At 50.9% G+C, this 20,785-nt stretch overlaps 1 protein-coding gene across 3 annotated transcripts in view; it reads left to right on the top strand.

The window, feature by feature from the left end:
* ALKBH5 (alkB homolog 5, RNA demethylase) overlaps positions 1 to 16,337 on the top strand; it is a 28,731-nt gene extending 12,394 nt beyond the window's left edge. For all 3 annotated transcript variants that reach the window (XM_063798883.1, XM_063798884.1, XM_054670345.2), the window contains 3 exons: positions 1,131 to 1,211; positions 13,178 to 13,333; positions 14,593 to 16,337. In XM_063798883.1, the coding sequence (XP_063654953.1) occupies positions 1,131 to 1,211; positions 13,178 to 13,333; positions 14,593 to 14,770 (415 nt within the window). In that variant the 3' untranslated portion in view covers positions 14,771 to 16,337. The remainder of the gene's footprint in view (positions 1 to 1,130; positions 1,212 to 13,177; positions 13,334 to 14,592) is intronic.
* The last annotated feature ends 4,448 nt before the right edge of the window (positions 16,338 to 20,785 follow it).

The raw sequence follows: 20,785 nt of genomic DNA, 5'->3' as shown, positions 1-20,785 counted from the left end.
GTGGTACAGGGCCAGGTAGGGAAACTAAGCCATACTTGTCCTACTAGGCTTGTGGCTGAGTTTCTGGGTGTGTAGAACTGCTGCAGCTCAGTAGAGTAACTTGGAGTGGGAGTATCTTGTGGCTGCCATGCTTCCAGTGATAGCATGTGAGGGGTATAGGAAGCTCAGAGCTTGCTTCCAGAGTTTCAAATTGGAATGACGCTAGCTGAGAAGAGGACAGTCATCTACCCACATTAGTTGGTCTCTGAGCGGTTTTAAAAGTCATGTAACTTGTTGAAAATAAACAGATATCTGAGTATGATGGAAATCCTTTTTTTTTTGGGCGGGGGGCAGGGGGTGGGGGTCAGTGGTGGGGACGGAGTCTCGCTCTGTTGCCCAGGTGCAGTGGGCGTGATCTTGGCTCACTGCAACTTCTGCCTCCTAGGTTCAAGCGATTCTCCTGCCTCAGCCTCCCAAGTAGCTGGGATTACAGGCGCCCGCCACCATGCCTGGCTAATTTTTGTATTTTTAGTAGAGACGGGGTTTCGCCATGTTGGCCAGGCTGGTCTCGAACTCCTGATTTCAGGTGATCCGCCCACCTCGGCCTCCCAAAGTGCTAGGGTTACAGGCATGAGCCATCACGCCCAGCCGGAAATTCTTAAAATATTCACACACAACTGTCTTCAAAATTTTGGATCCCCCCAAATGGAGACTTCATGTAGACATTCTATTTTGGAATGAGGCAGTCCTAGCTCTCCCTGGTGACTCAGTGCTATCAGTGGCTGCCTTGGCTTTCTCTACCTGCTAAATGGAGGGAGAATGAGGAGGAGCTACAGTGTACTCTCTGGAGTACCCTTTTAAAAAAGGGTTCCTGGCCTGTTCAGGGAGAGTCTTGCTTCGGGCCTCTGCCTTAAGTGGCCAAGGGGTCTCCTTTGTGTCATACCAGGTTTTTCCTTGAGTATTACAGTCTCTTGGCAAAAGCATCCTGGAGCTTAATATGATATTCCCTTCCATGTAGATCCTTGAAACTCTCAAGTAATGGGTAGAGAGCAGCCGTAAGACCTAGGCCATGTTCCTGTCCTGTTATATCCCCCAGGAACTTTGGTTGTCTGTCTACTCTTCATGGTCACATGTTCTGTGTTTCTTTTCAGTGGATATGCTGCTGATGAAATCACTCACTGCATACGGCCTCAGGACATCAAGGAGCGCCGAGCAGTCATCATCCTCAGGAAGTAAGTGCCTTGATGTCTGACTTTCTGCCTCACCTGCAGGCCTGTCTGGAGATGTAGCTCTGGGTCCACTTAGAACTCAGCTCCTATGTATCAGTGGCATGGCAGAGTGGAGAGCAGAACTGTTAAGTTCTCTTTTTATTTGAATCCTGTGAGGATAAAGTTGTTTTGTTGTTTTATCAGAAAATTAAGTACTCTATTTAGGGAGTTTAGGACTGAGCAAAAGCATATACGCCCAATATTTGTGGGTATAATCTTGAGACAAGATTTGGGCAACATTCTTCCAAACCTCACCCCACCCCTTAGCCTCTATTCCTCACCTCCTTGGTTCTTATTTGTTACACGTACTCTTGGTGATTATTTTTAAACTGTGCCTTTAGCAGCCTGCTTTAAAAATGCCTGGGTTTTCACTGCTGGGAGGAACAGGGAGTGAAGAGAGGAGACAAGGGTGGGAGGTTAGGATGTAGTATTCGGCAGAATCATGGCTTGTGGCTCTTCTCTGGGGAGGGAATCAGGGATGTGCTACTTAACATCAACAAACCTGGCTTCACCAGCGTTTATTTCTTTCACGGGGTGAGTGGAAGAAGCCATAGCCTCACAGACATTGGATCAAGACAAACCTTGCCCCACTGTCCACCCATCTTGCTCAGGCTGGAATGCAGTGGTGCCATCATAGCTCACTGCATCCTCAAAGTCCTGGACTCAAGCTCTCTTCCTGCTTCAGCCTCCCCAATAGCTGGGAATAGAGGCAAGTGCCACCATACCTGGTTCACACCTACCTTTTGAATAGAGTCCCAGAGAAGATAGGTGATTGCCCAGAGTCATAGAAGTCAGTGAGCAGAGCAAAACAAGCACGTAAACTTAGGCTTGACCCATATAACTTGCTGTCTGTCTGTCTTCTTCCTTCCTTCCTTTTATTAAACTTTATTTTTAGAATAGTTTTAGATTTATAGACAATTGTGATAGTACAGAGTTCTCATGTACTCTGCATCCCATTTCCCCTATTTGTTAATTTTTTATTGGTATGACTAAAGTCCATACTTTATTTAGATTTCCTTAGGTTTTTCCTAATGTCCTTTTTCTGTCCCAAGATCATCCTACATTACATTTAGTCGACATATCAACTCAGACTCCTCTTAGACTCCTCTTGGCTGTAACAGTTTCTCAGACTTTGCCTTATTCTTTTTTTTTTTTTTTTTTTGAGACAGGGTCTCACTCTGTCGCCTAGGCTGGAATAGGCGGGAATGCAGTGGCACCATCTCGGCTCACTGCAACCTCTGCGTCCCAGGTTCAAGTGATTTCGTGTCTCAGCCTCCTGAGTAGCTGGGACTATAGGCGTGTGCCACAACACCCAGATAACTTTATTTTTTCGTACAGATGGGGTTTCCCCCATGTTGGCCAAGCTGGTCTCTAACTTCCAACCTCAAGTGGTTCACCTGCCTTGGCCTCCCAAAGTGCTGGGATTACAGGTGTGAGCCACCATGCCCAGCCTGCCTTATTCTTGATGATATTGACTGGTTAGGTATTGTATAGAAAATCTCTCAATTAGAATTTGTCTGATGTTTTTATGGTAAAGTGTATGCCATTTTTACTACATAACCAAGAATATATACTACCAATGTAACTTAACACTATTGATATTGATCACCTGGCCAATGCACTGTCAGGTTTTCCACTGTAAAATTACTGCTTTTCCTTGTCCATACTGTACCCTTAGGAAGGAAGTCACCATGCATGCCCACAGTTAAAGAGTGTGGGAGTTAGCACCATCTCCTTGAGGGGGAGCATGCAGGTGAATTACTTAGAATTCTTCTGCAGGGGGGATTGGTCTACTCTCCTTCATTTATTCAATCATTTATTTATATAAGTATAATTTTTATGTAAGTATGGACTCCTGGGAATTTATTTTATGCTCAAATTCTTCCAGCTTTGGTCATTGGGAATTTTTTCTGGCTCATCAACTTTAGTCAGTAAACAATAACTTTGGCATCCTGGTCCTTTGGGCCCATAACTCCAGAATATTGTAGTGGTGAAGTCTCTTTGGTATGGCTTTGCCACTTTGCCAAGTCAAAACTTTTAGTCTGTTTTAACTATAGTAGATGGGTATGATCCATATCTGGGGGACAGTCCTATGGTACAGGCAGAGCAGTGAACACGTGGGAGCTCCAGAAACTTGGGTCAACTTGGTGGGGTTGGCAGCCTCTCTTTTCTAGCCTAAGACTGTTCCCAGAATTTGTCAGAGGAAGGGAAGAGTTTTTATCTGCCTTGTACTTTATTTTTCTGTGATAACCAGCATAGGCAAGAACTCAGAAACAATGGAGTCCAGAGTGTAGCACTCTTCCAGCCTCTCCTCCAGTCATTTCTTCTCAGGCTGTACCTGGTACCTCCAACTGCAGCCAGGGATGGGTGGCCTGCCCAGGCCAGGAACCTGGAGAGCAACTTCTAATGTTATATAGAACCAGAGCAGTAACTTCCCAAGAGTTCCTCTCATCTTCCCATAATAGCTTATTTTGGAGAAATCTTAGTTGGATGTGCAGGTGGTAGTGGCCATAGCTGGAGTGTCAGTCTTCCACCTGCTACTCTTTTATTGAATGGTGACTCCCATACCTGGCTGCCCAGTCCAACTGAGTCAGATGCTCCTCAGCACAGCTAGGAGTCTGCACCGTTAATCAGCTCCCTGGGAAGCTTTTCAGCCAGCTGGGTCCCTGCCAGTGGCCTGACCTTGGGAATGGCTGTTACTGGGTGACTGAAGCTCTTCTACCTTCTGACTTCAGTGGGCCCAGGAACCATTCACAGACTGGGCTGGAGTGCAGAAGCACAGAGCTGTGGTGTAAGGGGACTGGAGAAGAGTGGGAGGATGTCCCAGCTTCCCCAGGTAGCTGAGCTGGGGAAGTGCACAGCTGTGGGGAACTCTAAAGTATCTGCAGCTCCTGTTACGGTTTATGGATTTGTGCCTGGGCTCTTGTGGCAGTGTGGCCTCCATTGGGCATACCTTCTCATCTAACATGTTCATCCTCTGATTCATATCCCAACTCCCCAAATAAATCTACATGATAACCAACTCCTCAGATAACCTAGTCATTCTTCATCGTTCAGATTGACCATTTTGACATGCAGAAAGCATCATATAAACCCTTTAGCTTTTTAGCATCACCTAAAGCCCTTTCAGCACACATGCAGACACATACACACACCCCTGTTTGGACTGTCACAGCTCATACGCTTGCCATTGTGAATTTTCAAATCTGCATTCTGTAGGAGTAAGGAGATCCCTGTTCATCTGGTGCCTAGCATGAGGTGCAGCCCAGAGGAGGCATCAACTAGTGTGGAGAACAATTCAGGCCAGTGAGGAGCAGCTCCAGAGTAGCTACATGGGCTTGTCTTGGGAAAGGACGGGTTGTGACAAGTTTAAAAAGGGGAGCATCTTGGCCCAGGCATTGCCCGGAGATAAGTATGATGTGGCCTTGGAAGATACCTGGCTGGTTTGATGTCTTCTGGTGTGGTTGTGTTACAGTGGGTAGAATCTGGGCATTGAGCCTGGCCCTGATTATGGTAGAGGAGTTAGAGCCGGTCCTGCCTTCTCATAAGTTCAGATAAAGATTGCACAGGCTGCTGGTGGAGACCCTGGGAGCTCTGTCACCAGCTCAGGTCAGTCAGAGCTGGAAAGGTCTTTCTAAGGGCCTCACAGAAGGAAATGGGTGGGCAGCTGCCAAGTGCTTTCTGGTTGGACAGAACGCAGCTTCTGTGAACATGGGTGGTGCCAAGTCTTCATGCACATGTGCCCTTGTTTCTCACGGGGAGGCTGGAAGTAACCTTTTAAAAAAGTCTCCCCAGAGTGGAATCCTCAGACTGTCCCTTGGTGTTACAATGTTTGGGGTCACAACTTAGCCAATAAATGGCTGAGTGACACCTGGAACCTGGGTCTTGTGGTTCCTTGGTGGTTTGCACAGTGGAGTACCCCAAGTCCTGCCCTTTCCCCCAGTGTGTCGTTGGGATGGATGCTTTGAGTTAGGAAACTGGAGCTCAGATATAGAAGGGCTTTCTTGCCTCTGCTGTGCAAGTAGAGAGTTGTGCTGATTGGGGAGAATGTTATGAGTATGTAGGGGGCACTCTACAGAGAGTGGGGTGAGGCAGCAGCTACAGGCTAGTCGGCTCTTTGAGGTGCCTCAGCACCCCCAAACTTCCCTGAATGTTACTGTCTCCCAGCCGACCGAGGGCAAGCTGCCGCAACATGCAAGTCTTTTCTCTGTAATCGTTGGTAACCCTGGAAGGGGAGGCTGGACCTAACCTTACTGGAGGTGTGGTTAAAGTTCTAAATTACTAGTTAGATAACCAAGAGGCTGACAAACTTCTGGGGTATAATAATTCGTCTGTGAGGGGAGTCTTCCAGTTTTTCCATGATTCCCTAGTGCTCCTGCACTAGTGCACTCTGTGCTTCTGCTCCTGGTAGGCCTTGCTAGCTGCCCTGTGCCAAGCATCCACATATTAACCTTGAAGCTAGAAGGTATGAACTCTGTTTGGAAAGGGGCTCAGGTAGGAAGTGAGCTGCCTCAGGTCATTGCTAGTTGGAATGACCTTTGAGCAGGGATTTCTGACTTGAGGGAAACATCAAGTATCTACTATGTACAAGGCACTTGAGGTGGGCACCGCAGGAAATTTAGTGCCCCCTTGGTGCTTCACATGTAATAAGTTTGCACTTTGCATGCCATTCCAACACAAAGCAGAGTGAACACTGGTGTAAAAGCACAGGGTATTCTCTGGGAGCCCTGCAAAAAAAACCCCCAAAAACCCAGGCCAGTCGTGGTGGCTCACACCTGTAATCCAGCATTTCAGGAGGGCGAGGCAGTTGGATCACCTGAGGTCAGGAGTTCAAGACCAGCCTGACTAACGTGATGAAAATTCTAAAAATACAAGAATTAGCTGGGCATAGTGGCAGGTGTCTGTGATCCCAGCTACTGGGGAGGCTGAGGCAGGACAACTGCTTGAACCTGGGAGGCGGAGGTTGCAGTGAGCCGAGATTGTACCATTGCACTCCAGCCTGGGAGACAGAGCGAGACTCCATCTCAAAAAAAAAAAAAAATTTTTTTTTTTTTTTTTTAAATTACATCCAGCTTTGCGGGAGGAAGGGTAAAGGTGAGCTTGGTAGATCTGGCCCCTGAGCTAGAAATTGCTGGCCAGGCAGAAATGGTAAGCTCAAAGGCTAGGAGGCAGGGAAATATAGGGGACTTCTGTAGATGAGGAATGAAAGAGGGAAGGAGGCCTTAGGTCAACATTTGATTCTCAAGAGATGGCTTATGGGTCTTCGGGGCCTTTAGTTGGTAACTAGGGCACCCAATCCCTTGGTTTTTAGGAGGCCCTCAGGATTGCACTGTGAGACTTGTATTCTTGAGATTGGTACTCTCCAGTTAACCAGATAAAGTGGCACAAAGCAGTATATATAGCCCATTTATTTGCTTTTGGTCAAGTGGAACTCAGCTCAGAGTGGTCTGAAGCTGGGAAATGCAGCTGGAGATCCCTTTGCCAAGTGGTAACCTAAGCTGGTGTGTGCTAGGCTCTGTGCTAGTGCCCGGAATGGGGTTTGTATGGGTTCCTATTCTCTTTTGTCCTTTGGGAAAAGGCAGACATTTAGCATCTCAACAGGAACTGGTCAAAGAAGGCTTTCCAGATAAGTGCCACCTGAAGGTAGTCAAGGATGCTTGGACCTTAGCCAGCATAGAATGAGGCTCAGGGGCAAAGATAGTTCAGTCAGAAGAGATGCTCTTTACAGAGGCTTGGAGTCCAGGAACTCTGTTCTGAAACACAGAATAGATAAGGAGTGGAGGACTTGATACACCGGCCTAAGACAGCAAAAGCTTCACGCTGTGCAGAGAAATGTTAAGGGCGCTGGGGAGCCGTGGAGGCATGTGAGCAGTGGGGTGAGGGATTTGCATGTGAGAGATTGTAGGAAGCGAAGCTCAATAGCTTACTTGGTCATTAGATCCACAGAGTTCGAGGAGTCAGGAGACCTTCCATGAGAGCAGAGCAATCTGAATGTGAGGCTGAGTGGATGGATGAGCAGTGGAAGGAAGTGGAGGTCTCATTCTGGACCTCGTTCCTCAGCAGTGGGGTGAGGGGTGGCTAGCTTTTAGTTTCTCTGACCAGGGCTTGGTGCTGCTCCTTTCTCCATGATTTGTGTCTCCTGTGGTTAGATTTAGCTTACATTGGTTCCCTGGTTCAGTAAGTCTGTGTCCACGTGCATACACCCTGCCTTTTTGGCAGCCTGACTGTTCTGATGTGTCTGTGGCCTGCCCAAGGAATATGGGTACAATGGGATCACCAGGGAGGTGACAAACTTGTGCTTCTGCCCTGGCTCTGCCACTCCTCTCCAAATGCAGTCTTATCTGCACCTGTAAATTGGGCAGTTGTGGTTAAACTTGTGAATGCTAGGTGGTCTTCTAAACTCTTCCTGGCTGGGTGCGGTGGCTCGCACTTGTAATCCCAGCACTTTGGGAAGCCGAGGTGGGCGGATTGCCTGAGCGCGGGAGTTTGAGACCACCCTGGGCAACATGGTGAAACCCCATCTCTACTAAAATACAAAAAATTAGCCGGGCATGGTAGCATGCATCTGTAGTCCCAGCTACTTGGGAGGCTGAGGCACGAGAATCGCTTGAGCATGGGAGGCAGAGGTTGCAGTGAGCCAAGATTGCACCACTGCACTCCAGCTTGGGCTACAGGGTGAGACTCCATCTCAGATAGATAGATAGATAGATAGATAGATAGATAGATAGATAGATAGATAAGATAGATAAGATAGCTAGATAGATAGATAGATGATAGATAGATTGATTGATTGATTTAAAAAACCAGGTGTGGTGGCATGTACCTATAGTCCGAGCTACTCGCGAGCCTGAGGCAGGAGAAATAATAAATAAATAAATAAATAAAACCAGGTGTGGTGGCATATATCTGTAGTCCGAGCTACTCGCGAGCCTGAGGCAGAAGAAATAATAAATTAAATAAATAAATAAATAAAACCAGGTGTGGTGGCATATACCTATAGTCCGAGCTACTCGCGAGCCTGAGGCAGGAGGATCGCTTGAGCCCAGGAGGTCAAGGCTGCAGTGAGCTGTAATCCCACCCGTGCACTCCAGGCTGGGTGATAGACCTAGTTTCAAAGAAAGTAATTAATTGGCCGGGTGCGGTGGTTCACGCCTGTAATCCCAGCACTTTGGGAGGCTGAGGCGGGCGGATCGTGAGGTCAGGAGATCGAGACCATCCTGGCTAACACGGTGAAACCCCGTCTCTACTAAAAATACAAAAAAAATCAGCCGGGCATGGTGGCAGGCGCCTGTCGTTGCAGCTACTTGGAGGCTGAGGCAGGAGAATGGCATGAACCCGGGAGGCGGAGGTTGCAGTGAGCCGAGATCGCACCACAGCACCCCAACCTGGGCGACAGAGCGAGACTCCGACTCAAAACAAAAAACAAAAAACAAAAAAAAACAGAAGTCTGATGTTGGCAGGGGGCTGGTGGAAGATGGGTGGGGAGAGTCCCGTGAGGGGAGTGGGTACTACTGCAGGAGAGCCAGCAAGGTACAGACCTGAGCTTTGTGGGAGTCTGATTCTCAAAGGTGCTGGAGCTTAGACCTTAGCTCTAGGGACCCAGGTTACTAAATAGGCAAGAGGGTGCTTGGACAGGCTCACAATACTGGTCTCTGCCTCGCTTTGTTGGAAAGCCAAGCTTTTAGCACAAGGATGCCTGGTAAAGGTGGTGCCAGACGTTGGAGAGTAGTTGGTAGCTGGCTGGGGACTGCCCTCGCTCCAGAGTCATCGTGGCCTGAGTGCGGTCTGGTTTACCATCTTCCCAGAAATGGTGGTGCTGCCACCTGCATGCACAGTGTTCTCTTGCACTGAGGAGGGCCCACCTGCACTTTATTTTTTAATTAAAAAAAAAAATTAGGGCCGGGCACGATGGCTCACGCCTGTAATTCCAGCACTTTGGGAGGCTGAGGCAGGCGGATCACGAGGTCAAGAGATCAAGACCATCCTGGCCAACATGGTGAAACCCTGTCCCTACTAAAAATACAAAAATTAGCTGGGCATGGTGGCGTGCACCTGTAGTCCCAGCTACTCATGAGGCTGAGGCAGGAGAATTGCCTGAACCCGGGAGGTGGAGGTGCAGTGAACCAAGATCGTGCCACTGCACTCCAGCCTGGAGACAGAGCAAGATGGTCTTTAAAAAAAAAAAAAAAAAGAGTTTAAATAGGGACAAGGTCTTACTTTGTTGCCCAGGTTGGTCTGAAACTCCTGGCTTTTAAGTAATCCTTCTACCTTGGCCTCCCAAAGTGCTGGGATTACAGGTGTGAGCCACTGTGTAAGTAAAGCACTGGCCCCACCTGTGCTTTAGAGGCCATCACAGAGTAGTAGGTAGTAGCTTTGTGACTCAAGCTAGTGATTTGCTCTGGGATTTAGCTTTGCTCTCCAGTCCCTACAGGGAGAATAATTCACCCCAGCAGCTTCTCTGGAGGACCTAGGATAGGATCAACTCCCTCCCTTCCCTTCGGTTCACACTTTAGTGCTACAGCCATCCTTTGTTGTGACCTCCCTTGTCCCTGCTTTGTCCTGACACTGTAGGTGGCCGCTCTGGGTATCACGGTCAACCTCACATGCCCGAGGTCACATGCCCGAGGTGCTTTGCTCTGACCTTTGAATACTGACTCATCTGTAAGGCAGGTCTTCATTCCTGTTGCCACCTGAGGAGGCCTGGGTCCAGACCTTACTGCTAGAACTGAGCCTCCTGAATCCAGATTTGTGACTCTCTGCTAACCCCTGAGGACCTGGCCTACGCCATGAGAGTTGGTTGCCTTTTAACAGGGGCATGTTCTGAAGTTAAGCTACTGGTGGGCACTGGGCTTGGAGTCAAGCTCTAGCCTGGCATCCTGCAGCTTGGTGAATTTTTGGAAGTGTAGGGAGGGCAGGAGCTTCTCCAGCTGTTATGAGATGTACTTATAACAGTCCCAGGGGATGTGTCAAGAGCTCTCATCTTGGTGGCTCTGCTTTTCTCCTACCATCCATCATTCACCCGAAGAAACAACTCCAGAGTGCCCCCACTAGGGCTTCACTGGGGCTTTTGGGGCACACAGGGGACTTCCTTCCCTGAACATGGGCTCCCTGGCACCTATAGAGTCTTAGCTTTATGGGTACCAGAGGAGGGACTTTCTTCAATGAGGCCCTTAGAGTCCTTTAAGTCAAGTATAACGGCTAACATTTTATTTAGTCTGATCTCTGCCACCTGGACCTCTCAACTTGGTGACACGAAGCCTGGTAAAGAAAAGGTCATTGGGCCAGGCTTGGTGGCTCACGCCTTTAATTCCAGCACTTTGGGAAGCCAGGACGGGCAGATCACCTGAGGTCGGGAGTTCAAGACCAGCCTGACCAACATGGAGAAACCCCGTCTCTACTAAAAATACAAAAGTAGCCAGGCGTGGGGGTGCATGCCTGTAATCCTAGCAATTCGGGAGGCTGAGGCAGAAGAGTTGCTTGAACGCGGGAGGCGGAGGTTGCAGTGAGCCAAGATCGTGCCAGTGCACTCCACCCTGGACAACAAGAGTAAAACTCTCTTAAAAAAAAAAAATAAATAAAATAGAAAAGGTAATTGGGCCAGGTGTGGTGGCTCAGGCCCATAATCCTAGCAGTTTGGGAGGCTGAGATGGGCAGATCGCTTGAGCCCCAGTGTTTGAGACCAGTTTGGCTAACATGGTGAAATGCTGTCTCTACTGAAAATATAAAAATTAGCCGAGTGTGGCAGCGGGTACCTATAATCTCAGCTGCTTGGGAGGTTGAGGTGGGAGGATCGCTTGAAGTTGCAATGAGCCAAGATCCCGCCACTGCACTCCAGCCTGGGCGACAGAAGGAGCCCCTGTCTCAAAAAATAATAATAAAAATAAAAAGCTCATCTGGAGCCAGGCTTGATGGCTCATACCTGTAATCTCAACAGTTTGGGAGGCTGAGGTGGGAGGATCACTTAGAAGAGTTAGAGACCAGCCTAGGCAAAATGGTGGTACCCTGTCTCGCCAAAAAAAAACCATTAGCCGGGCATGGTGGCCCAGTCCTAGCTTCTTGGGAGGCTTGGGCAGGAGGATCCCTTAAGCCTAGGAGTTCAAGGCTGCAGTGAGTTATGATCATACCACTGCCCTCCAGACTGGGCGACAGAGCAAAACACGATCTCTCTTTAAAAAAAAAAGAATGATTCTATTCTATTTCACATACTCATCTCTGGTAGTTGCCCAGTACCACCTCTACCCAGAGAATCCCAGCCTTGAAGGAGGCAACTTGCCTTCGATTCCTTAGACCCTCAGCGCAAAGAAGCCTTAGAGCTAGTCACATTTCTTTCTTTTGCTCAGATGGGGAAACTGAGGCCCGAGGAAGGATGGTGACTAGCTTGGACTCTGAATGGCAGTGCCAAGACTAGATCATCCTCCTGTTGATGTTAGGTTCTGCATCCATGAGTCTGGAGGAGTCCAGAGTGGAGTCTCAGACTGAAGAGCCACTCACTGCAGCTGGGCCCTACTGGCATCCCCCTCTGCAAGGCCAACCCAAAGGGATGGGGATGCCTGTCCTACCTGCCTACCCACCAGTTTGGGCCTGAGGCATCAGAACATTGGTTCCCCACTGGAAGGAAGGAGATGCCCCTGCTGCCTTTAGGAGAGAGATTTCCTACCCACGTTCAGAGTAACTCTTGCCTGTCAGGCTTGAAGTCTCACTTTGGCTTTAAACTTTCCCCCGTGACTTGCAGGATGCATGACTTACTGCCTTTCTGATCTTTCCCATCTATGTACAGTAGGCCAGCCAATGGAATGTGGGGAGGCAGCCATGGGGAATGGGGGAAACTGAGGACCAGATGCAGTTGTTACCAAGGATGCCAAGCAGCCTAGCCCAAGGCAGTTCTTGGATTTCCCTCCTGCTTACTTCTCCCCAGCATCCTCTAGTATCTTTAGAGTCCTGCTCTGTCTGCAGCCCCTACTCCTTTGGAACTAAGTTACTACTTTGTGTCTAGCAGACCCTGGAAAAGGTGCCTTCAGGGTCTCTGCTAGCTATGTCCTATAGCTTCCCACGCAGTCTATTACATGGGTCCTTCTGCCCTTTGCTCCCACCTGCCTGACTGGCCAGCCTTCTCTGTACCACACAAGGAGCCTGAGGGCTTTGAGGTTTTCCATGCCAGCTCCCTTCTGTTCTGGCTTCATAAAGGACTTGGATCACTGCCCTGAGTTACCTCTACCCAGCTTCTCCATCCCCCTCTTCCTCATCTGTATTTGTGTGCCTTCCCTTTACTAGGCAATGTATTCCTTGAAACCTATAGCTACACCTGCTGCTTGGTGGGGACTGTGCCTTCAAAAGCCCTCTGGCCTTTACCTTGTCAGCATCCTGAAATGAGCAGAAACTGCCAGATGACTGCTCATGGTTGTGGAGTGGGCCTGGGTTCCCTACCCTGGCTCTGCCACTCAGTCTCAGCATCCCTGTCTGTACAGTGAGAAGATAGGGTAGCTCTGGCTCTCTTTCTCTCCAGCCCCTCTACAGGCCTGGACCAGGGATCCTTCCTGTGTTGGGACCCACCAGTGGGGCCGTTGGTCCTCTGGCAAATGAAGTAGATGGCCCCAGAGAACCTGTGGGTCCAAGTGGAGTGAGGTGAGGCTGCTTGGTTCAGCTAAGAGCGAGCCCTGGAATCTTGCCCCTAGGGTAGCACAGCCTGTCATTGGGAGTTTCCAGACAGAAGTGTTCCCATTCCTTACTCCTAAACGTGGACTTGAGGAGGGTCTTTGAAAGTCAGCTAGACCAATCTCTAGTTGAACCTCAAGGAGAGTGAGGTACAGAGCAGAGACTGCTAGCTTCCAGGTCTAGCTGGCTCCCACTTGGCCTGGCCAGAGAATTGGTCTGATGGTGCCCACACCTTCACCAGAGGCCCTTTGGTGACCCCATGCATGTTTCCTTTGCAGGACAAGATTAGATGCACCCCGGTTGGAAACAAAGTCCCTGAGCAGCTCCGTGTTACCACCCAGCTATGCTTCAGATCGCCTGTCAGGAAACAACAGGGACCCTGCTCTGAAACCCAAGCGGTCCCACCGCAAGGCAGACCCTGATGCTGCCCACAGGTACTCAGTTTAGGACCCTCAGCAAAGGCTGGCAAAGGCCTGGCTGCAGGGTGAGAAGGGTGGAGAAGCCTGGGGTAGGCTGTTTAGGAGCCTTGGCTTGCTCATCCTTTCAAAACCTTATGTCTGGTTCCTCTGGGTTGGTGGCATTGGTGACATTCCCATCTAACCCTGGCCAACTGCCTGTACACCCAGAGAGAAGGGGTCAGGCAGAGACTGTAACAAATGGCAATATCATGGCTTTCCCATGACTTTCCTTGTTCAGTCTCACCCAGACAGACGCCCTTGTGGAATTATACTTAGATGTCAGGAGGGAATCTTGGGACTTGGATAATAGTGAACCCGGGACTTATTTCAAAAAGGATTGGATAAAAGATATTTGAGGAGATAATTTTTTTTAAAAGAAAAAAAAATGTTTTGGCCGGCGCAGTGGCTCACGCCTGTAATCCCAGCGCTTTGGGAGGCCAAGGCAGGCAGATCACGAGGTCAGGTGATCGAGACCATCCTGGCTAAGACGGTGAAACCCCGTCTCTACTAAAAAATACAAAAAATTAGCCAGGCGTGGTGGCAGGTACCTGTAGTCCCAGCTCCTCGGGAGGCTGAGGCAGGAGAATGGCGTGAACCTGGGAGGCGGAGCTGGCAGTGACCCGAGATGGCACCGCTGCACTCCAGCCTGTGCGACAGAGCAAGAATCCGTCTCAAAAAAAAAAAAAAAAAAAATGTTTTTTAAGTGTTGGGGAAGGTTTCCAAGGAGGTAATGTTTAAGTTGATTCCAGAAGGATAAGGAAGACATGGAAGAGCATTCTAGGCAGGAAATACTGTATGAGCTAAACCCTGAGATAAAAAAGAGCTTTGTGGTTTCAGGGGGTAATGGGGTTAGTAAGTGGAGAAGGGGGTGTTGGGAGGCCCAAGAGAGAGAAAGTGGGTAGAGCTGGGAAGTAAAGGTAGATGGTAGAACCATGCAGAGTCTTGAGGCTGTGGTAGGGAAGACCTCTGTCCAGCAGCCCTGGCAGTGTCCCAGGGCACCAGACTCCAAGCCAGGCAGACCCCACAGGGTAATTGGGAAATGTCCCAAAGACTGGGGTGGTCACTGGCACTTAGTGGGCAAGAACCTCCGATACCAGGGCCTCTGCCAGGACTACCCTTCGTTGAGGACCACTGAGCCGAAGTGACCCATCCCAAGGATGAGACGAGGTACAGCGGTAAAGCCAGGCGCCTCCTGCCAGCCTCTCAGATAACGTCCTACCTCCCTTTCCTTGCAGGCCACGGATCCTGGAGATGGACAAGGAAGAGAACCGGCGCTCGGTGCTGCTGCCCACACACCGGCGGAGGGGTAGCTTCAGCTCTGAGAACTACTGGCGCAAGTCATACGAGTCCTCAGAGGACTGCTCTGAGGCAGCAGGCAGCCCTGCCCGAAAGGTGAAGATGCGGCGGCACTGAGTCTACCCGCCGCCCTCCTGGGAACTCTGGCTCATCCTTACGTAGTTGCCCCTCCTTTTGTTTTGAGGGTTTTGTTTTTGTTTATTGGGGGGTTTTTGTTTTTTTGTTTTTTGTTTTTTGTTTTTTTTTATTCTATATATTTTTCCTTGGTTTTGTTGCCTGTTAAGGCTGAAGAATAGAATTGGCCAGGACCTAGGTTCTCATATTCTTGGTATTCCTCCTGGATGGAAAGGCTGTTGGCATCAATAGGGGACAGAGGCTGATGCTGGAGTGGCCAGTAGAGGTGGTGGAGCAGAGCAGCCATCTTTTAAGTGGGGCTGTATCAGGCTGGGTTTATTTAAAAGCAACAAAATGTTTTGGTTAAGAAAATTATTTTGCTTTCAGTGTAAATCTTCGTAGTGTTCTAAACAAAGTTCAGTCTTCTGCTCGCCCCTTTCCTCCACTGATGTCTGCACTTGGTTGAGGTCTCCTGGAGCCTCACAGGCTCTGCTGTTCTCCACTTCTCACCTGCCATCCACGCCCTGCAAGCTCATGCAAACACCCTTTCTTCCTCCTGTGGCAGAGTTGTTCAGGTTGCCTGGGCAGGGGCTTAAACAGTGCCAGCCCCTGCCATCCCAAAGCTATTGTTAAGCCCCCCAGGCGTCCTCCACCCACGCCCACTAGCCTGCCATGTCCACAGTTCCTTGGGCTGCTGAGGGGCTAGTGCAGTGGTCCTGACCTCTCTTATCGAGAGCACACTTCTTTGCTGGTTGCTCCTTTTGAGCATATGCGTGTGATTATTTGGAACAGTTAGACTTGCCACGTTGGGTCAGTTTTAGAAATTGTTTCTAGCTAGAGGGACTGGTGTCCTTCCAAGTCTAGCATTTGGGGTATGGAAAATTGTTGTGGTGTGTGGTAGGGTTTTTGTTTTCTTTTTTGAGTTTTTTTTTCCCCCTTTAGTCTCCTGGCTTTTTCCTTTCCCTTCCCTTCTCCATTGGCCAGCTTGGGCCTCATCCTCATGTCATCATTCTAGGAAGGCGCCTGCCCCATCTTGTCTGCCGGCAGCATGCATCCAAGGCCAGAGCTCAGGCCTGCAGACTGGGCTGGTGCCTCCTCCGCTTCAGGGTATGGGAGTTGGTGAAGGGGCTTTCAAAAAATAATAATAAAAAAAAGGTAAAGTCTTTGGTAGCTTCTATCCACTCAGATCCTGGAAGGCAGCAAGGTTTTGTGGATCTAGATGCATTAGGAATGTCTTCTTGTCAGCCAGGCCAGGACCCGGGCTTGCCAAGAGCAGAGGCCCTCCCAGCAACCAGGATACCACCACTTTGGGGGCTTTGTGTACAGAGGTCCGGGTCTGAGACCTCATAGGCTGCAGAAATCTGGGGCAGCCACCATCAAGAAGCCCCTCTCAGGGGCCAGAACTCCTTTGCCAGCGTGGATTTCTCAAGTCGGGACTGCATAATTAAAGCAGTTGCAGTTTTATTTTTTTTACAGCTTTTTTCCCAAAAATGATTTGTAGTTGTGTGTGCAGCACTTCGCCCTGATATGTGTGCTCTACAATAAAAACCAAATCTAATATATTTTGAAACAGTTGTCTGATGTTGTTGTAAGAGAGGGCTTGCCTTTGGTGCTTCCTTAATCCCTTTACTTTCTTAAACTTGAAACGGGTTGGGGAGGCAGAGCTCATTGGCCACCAGCGTCCCAGAGGAGTTGGTTGGTCTTGGACACTGGGCCTCCTGTGTGCCTAGCCTCGGGTTTATGGCTGAAGGTGGACTTGCCCTCACCCCACTGTCCTTTCTCCCACTCCAAGGAGGGTGAACTTCATAAACCACAATGTCCAGGTGCCCAGGGACCACACCTTCTGGAGTTCTGGAAGTCCCTCTTTTAGATATGATCACTGAGAGGCTGGTGCTGGTGAAGGGGGAAATGGCAGGCACAAAAGCAAGGGAGAACCTGGCTTTTGTGGAAAATATGCGAGTGATTTTGCTCATTAAACAAATACTTGGCCAGGCATGGTGGATCACCTGAGCTCAGGAGTTCGAGACCAGCATGGGCAACTTGGCAAAACCCCATCTCTACTAAAAATACAAAAATTTAGCCAGGTGCGTTTAGCTGTGGTCTCAGCTACTAGTGAGACTGAGACAGACAAGAATTGCTTGAGCCTGGGAGGCACAGGTTGCAGTAAGCCGAGATTGTGCCATTGCACTCCAACCTGGGCAACAGAGCGAGACCTTGTCTCAAAAAAACAACAACAAAAAATTCTTGAGTTCCTATTGTATACCAAGCCACACTGGGACCCCAATAGTGAGCAAAACTCTGGTCCCTCCTTTCAAGATGCTCATGATAGTGTGGAGTGCAGGTACTGGCATGAAGCAGATGTTTTTCAGTGGGTAAGGCTGGGGCCCAGAGGGTTTTAGTCCCTCTAGACTTCAGACCTGGCTCCCTATGCCTGGTAAAGGGCTTCTATCTAGAGTCTCTTACTCTGTTCTAGTGCTCAGAGCTAGTCTGCTTGGCCAAATTCTTGCTGTGGAAACTTGGATAAGCTACTTACCTCCACATTTACCAGAGAAGAGAGACTCCAGAGTGGGGCAAGTAACTGGCCCGGGCTTGGTCTGAAAACTAGTGCGAGGGTCTGAAGAGAGAGGGGCCAGAGTCTCAGTGTGGTCTGGGGCTAGTTGGGCCTGGAGGGGTAGACACTGGGCTAGGCAGAGTGGACCTTGGATCCCCTGGAGAAGGAAACACCGGATCTGAGGGAAAGTGACTTGCAGAATGTCATCCAGAGTATAAATGGCAGAAGTAAGCATCCCCCACTCCATGCCTGAGCTTCTGACTCTTGGGGCATGGGATAGGGGCTCAGAGAAGGGCTGGGGGAGTGCGAGGAACCGTCTTTGTGGAGGACCCTATTTTCCATTGCCATTAAAAAGTCAGACTCGCACTCCCTCTCCCTCTCCCCCTCCCCCTCCCCACGGTCTCCCTCTCCCTCTCTTGCCACGGTCTCCCTCTGATGCCGAGCCGAAGCTGGACTGTACTGCTGCCATCTCGGCTCACTGCAACCTCCCTGCCTGATTCTCCTGCCTCAGCCTGCCGAGTGCCTGCGATTGCAGGCGCGTGCCGCCACACCTGACTGGTTTTCGTATTTTTTTGGTGGAGACGGGGTTTCACTGTGTTGGCCGGGCTGGTCTCCAGCTCCTAACCGCGAGTGATCCGCCAGCCTCGGCCTCCCGAGGTGCCGGGATGGCAGACGGAGTTGCGTTCACTCAGTGCTCAATGGTGCCCAGGCTGGAGTGCAATGGCGTGATCTCGGCTCGCTACAACCTCCACCTCCCAGCTGCCTGCCTTGGCCCCCCAAAGTGCCGAGATTGCAGCCTCTGCCCGGCCGCCACCCCGTCTGGGAAGTGAGGAGCATCTCTGCCTGGCCGCCCATCGTCTGGGATGTGAGGAGCCTCTCTGCCTGGCTGCCCAGTCTGGAAAGTGAGGAGTGTCTCTGCCCGGCCGCCATCCCATCTAGGAAGTGAGGAGCGTCTCTGCCCGGCTGCCCATCGTCTGAGATGTGGGGAGCGCCTCTGCCCTGCCGCCCCGTCTGGGATGTGAGGAGCGTCTCTGCCCGGCCGCCCCGTCTGAGAAGTGAGGAGACCCTCTGCCTGGCAACCGCCCCGTCTGAGAAGTGAGAAGCCCCTCCGCCCGGCAGCCACACCGTCTGAGAAGTGAGGAGCCCCTCCGCCCGGCAGCCACCCCGTCCAGGAGGGAGGTGGGGGTCAGCCCCCCGCCCGGCCAGCTGCCCCGTCCGGAAGGGAGGTGGGGGGGTCAGCCCCCCGCCCGGCCAGCTGCCCCGTCCGGGAGGGAGGTGGGGGGGGTCAGCCCCCCGCCCGGCCAGCCGCCCCGTCCGGGAGGTGAGGGGCACCTCTGCCCGGCCGCCCCTACTGGGAAGTGAGGAGCCCCTCTGCCTGGCCAGCCGCCCGTCCGGGAGGGAGATGGGGGGGGTCAGCCCCCCGCCCGGCCAGCCGCCCCGTCCGGGAGGTGAGGGGCGCCTCTGCCCGGCCGCCCCTACTGGGAAGTGAGGAGCCCCTCTGCCCGGCCAGCCGCCCCATCCGGGAGGTGAGGGGTGCCTCTGCCCGGCCGCCCCTACTGGGAGGTGAGGAGCCTCTCTGCCCGGCCAGCCGCCCCGTCCGGGAGGGAGGTGGGGGGGTCAGCCCCCCGCCCGGCCAGCCGCCCCATCCAGGAGGTGAGGGGCGCCTCTGCCCGGCCGCCCCTACTGGGAAGTGAGGAGCCCCTCTGCCTGGCCACCACCCCGTCTGGGAGGTGTACTCAACAGCTCATTGAGAACGGGCCATGATGACAATGGCGGTTTTGTGGAATAGAAAGGGGGGAAAGGTGGGGAAAAGATTGAGAAATCGGATGGTTGCCGTGTCTGTGTAGAAAGAGGTAGACATGGGAGACTTTTCATTTTGTTCTGTACTAAGAAAAATTCTTCTGCCTTGGGATCCTGTTGATCTGTGACCTTACCCCCAATCCTGTGCTCTCTGAAACATGTGCTGTGTCCACTCAGGGTTGAATGGATTAAGGGCGGTGCAAGATGTGCTTTGTTAAACAGATGCTTGAAGGCAGCATGCTCGTTAAGAGTCATCGCCACTCCCTAATCTCAAGTACCCAGGGACACAAACACTGCGGAAGGCCGCAGGGTCCTCTGCCTAGGAAAACCAGAGACCTTTGTTCACTTGTTTATCTGCTGACCTTCCCTCCACTATTGTCCTGTGACCCTGCCAAATCCCCTTCTGTGAGAAACACCCAAGAATGATCAATTAAAAAAAAAAAAAAAGTCAGACTCCTGGCCAGGCGCAGTGGCTCATGCCTATAATCCCAGCACTTTGGGAGGCCGAGGTGGGCAGATCACGAGGTCAGGAGTTTGAGACCAGCCTGGCCAACATAGTGGAACCCCGTCTCTACTAAAAATACAAAAAATTAGCTGGGCATGGTGGCAGGCCCCTGTAATCCCAGCTACTTGGGAGGCTGAGGCAGGAGAATCACTTGAAGCCAGGAGGCGAAGGTTGCAGCGAGCCGAGATCGTGCCACTGCACTCCAGCCCAGCGGACAGTGCGAAACTCCATCTCAAAAAAAAAAAAAAAAGACTCCCAGCCTGACCAACATGGTGAAACTCCATCTCTACTAAAAATACAAAAATTAGCTGGGCGTAGTGCTGGGCGCCTGTAATCTCAGCTACTCAGGAGGCTGAGGCAGGAGAATCGCTTGAACCCGGGAGGCGGAGGTTGCAGTGAGCCGAGATCGTGCCACTGGACTCCAGCCTGGGCGACAGCAAGACTCAGCCTCAAAAAAAAAAAAAAAAAAGTCAGACTCAGTCAGGAACAGTGGCTCATACCTGTAGTCCCAGCATTTTGGGAGGCCAAGATGGATGAGCCCAGGAGTTTGAGACCAGCCTGGGCAACACAGCAAAACCCTGTCTCTACAAAAATACAAAAATTAGCCAGGTGTGGTTGTATGCACCTGTAGTCCCAGCTACTTCAGAAGCTGAGGTGGGAGATCACTTGAGCCCAGGAGGTCAAGGCTGTAGTAAGCCGAGATCGCGTCACTGCACTCCAGCCTGGGTGACCCTGTCTCAAAAAAAAAAAAAAAAAGATTCGGGCCGGGCGTGGTGGCTCATGCCTGTAATCCCAGCACTTTGGGAGGCTGAGGCAGGCGGATCATGAGGTCAGGAGTTCGAGACCAGCCTGGCCAACATGGTGAAACTCTTTCTCTACTAAAAATACAAAAATCAGCTGGGCACGGTGGTGCGTGCCTGTAATCCCAGCTACTCAGGAGGCTGAGACAGGAGAATTGCTTGAACCTGGGAGGCGGAGGTTGCAGTGAGCTGAGATCACGCCACTGCACTCCAACCTGGATGACACAGCGAGACTCTGTCTCAAAAAAAAAAAAAAAAAAGGATTCAGCCTCTTCCCAATCCCTGGGTGAAAAAGGCCCTTCACCCTGTAGTATGGAGAGATAGGAGGACTAGAGGAGGGGGCTTTGGCCCTAGCAGTTCCT

The sequence above is a fragment of the Pan troglodytes genome, chromosome 19 (assembly GCF_028858775.2).
Source record: "Pan troglodytes isolate AG18354 chromosome 19, NHGRI_mPanTro3-v2.0_pri, whole genome shotgun sequence".
Taxonomy (NCBI): Eukaryota; Metazoa; Chordata; class Mammalia; order Primates; family Hominidae; genus Pan; species Pan troglodytes.
This window is presented reverse-complemented; position numbering and strand designations above follow the sequence as displayed.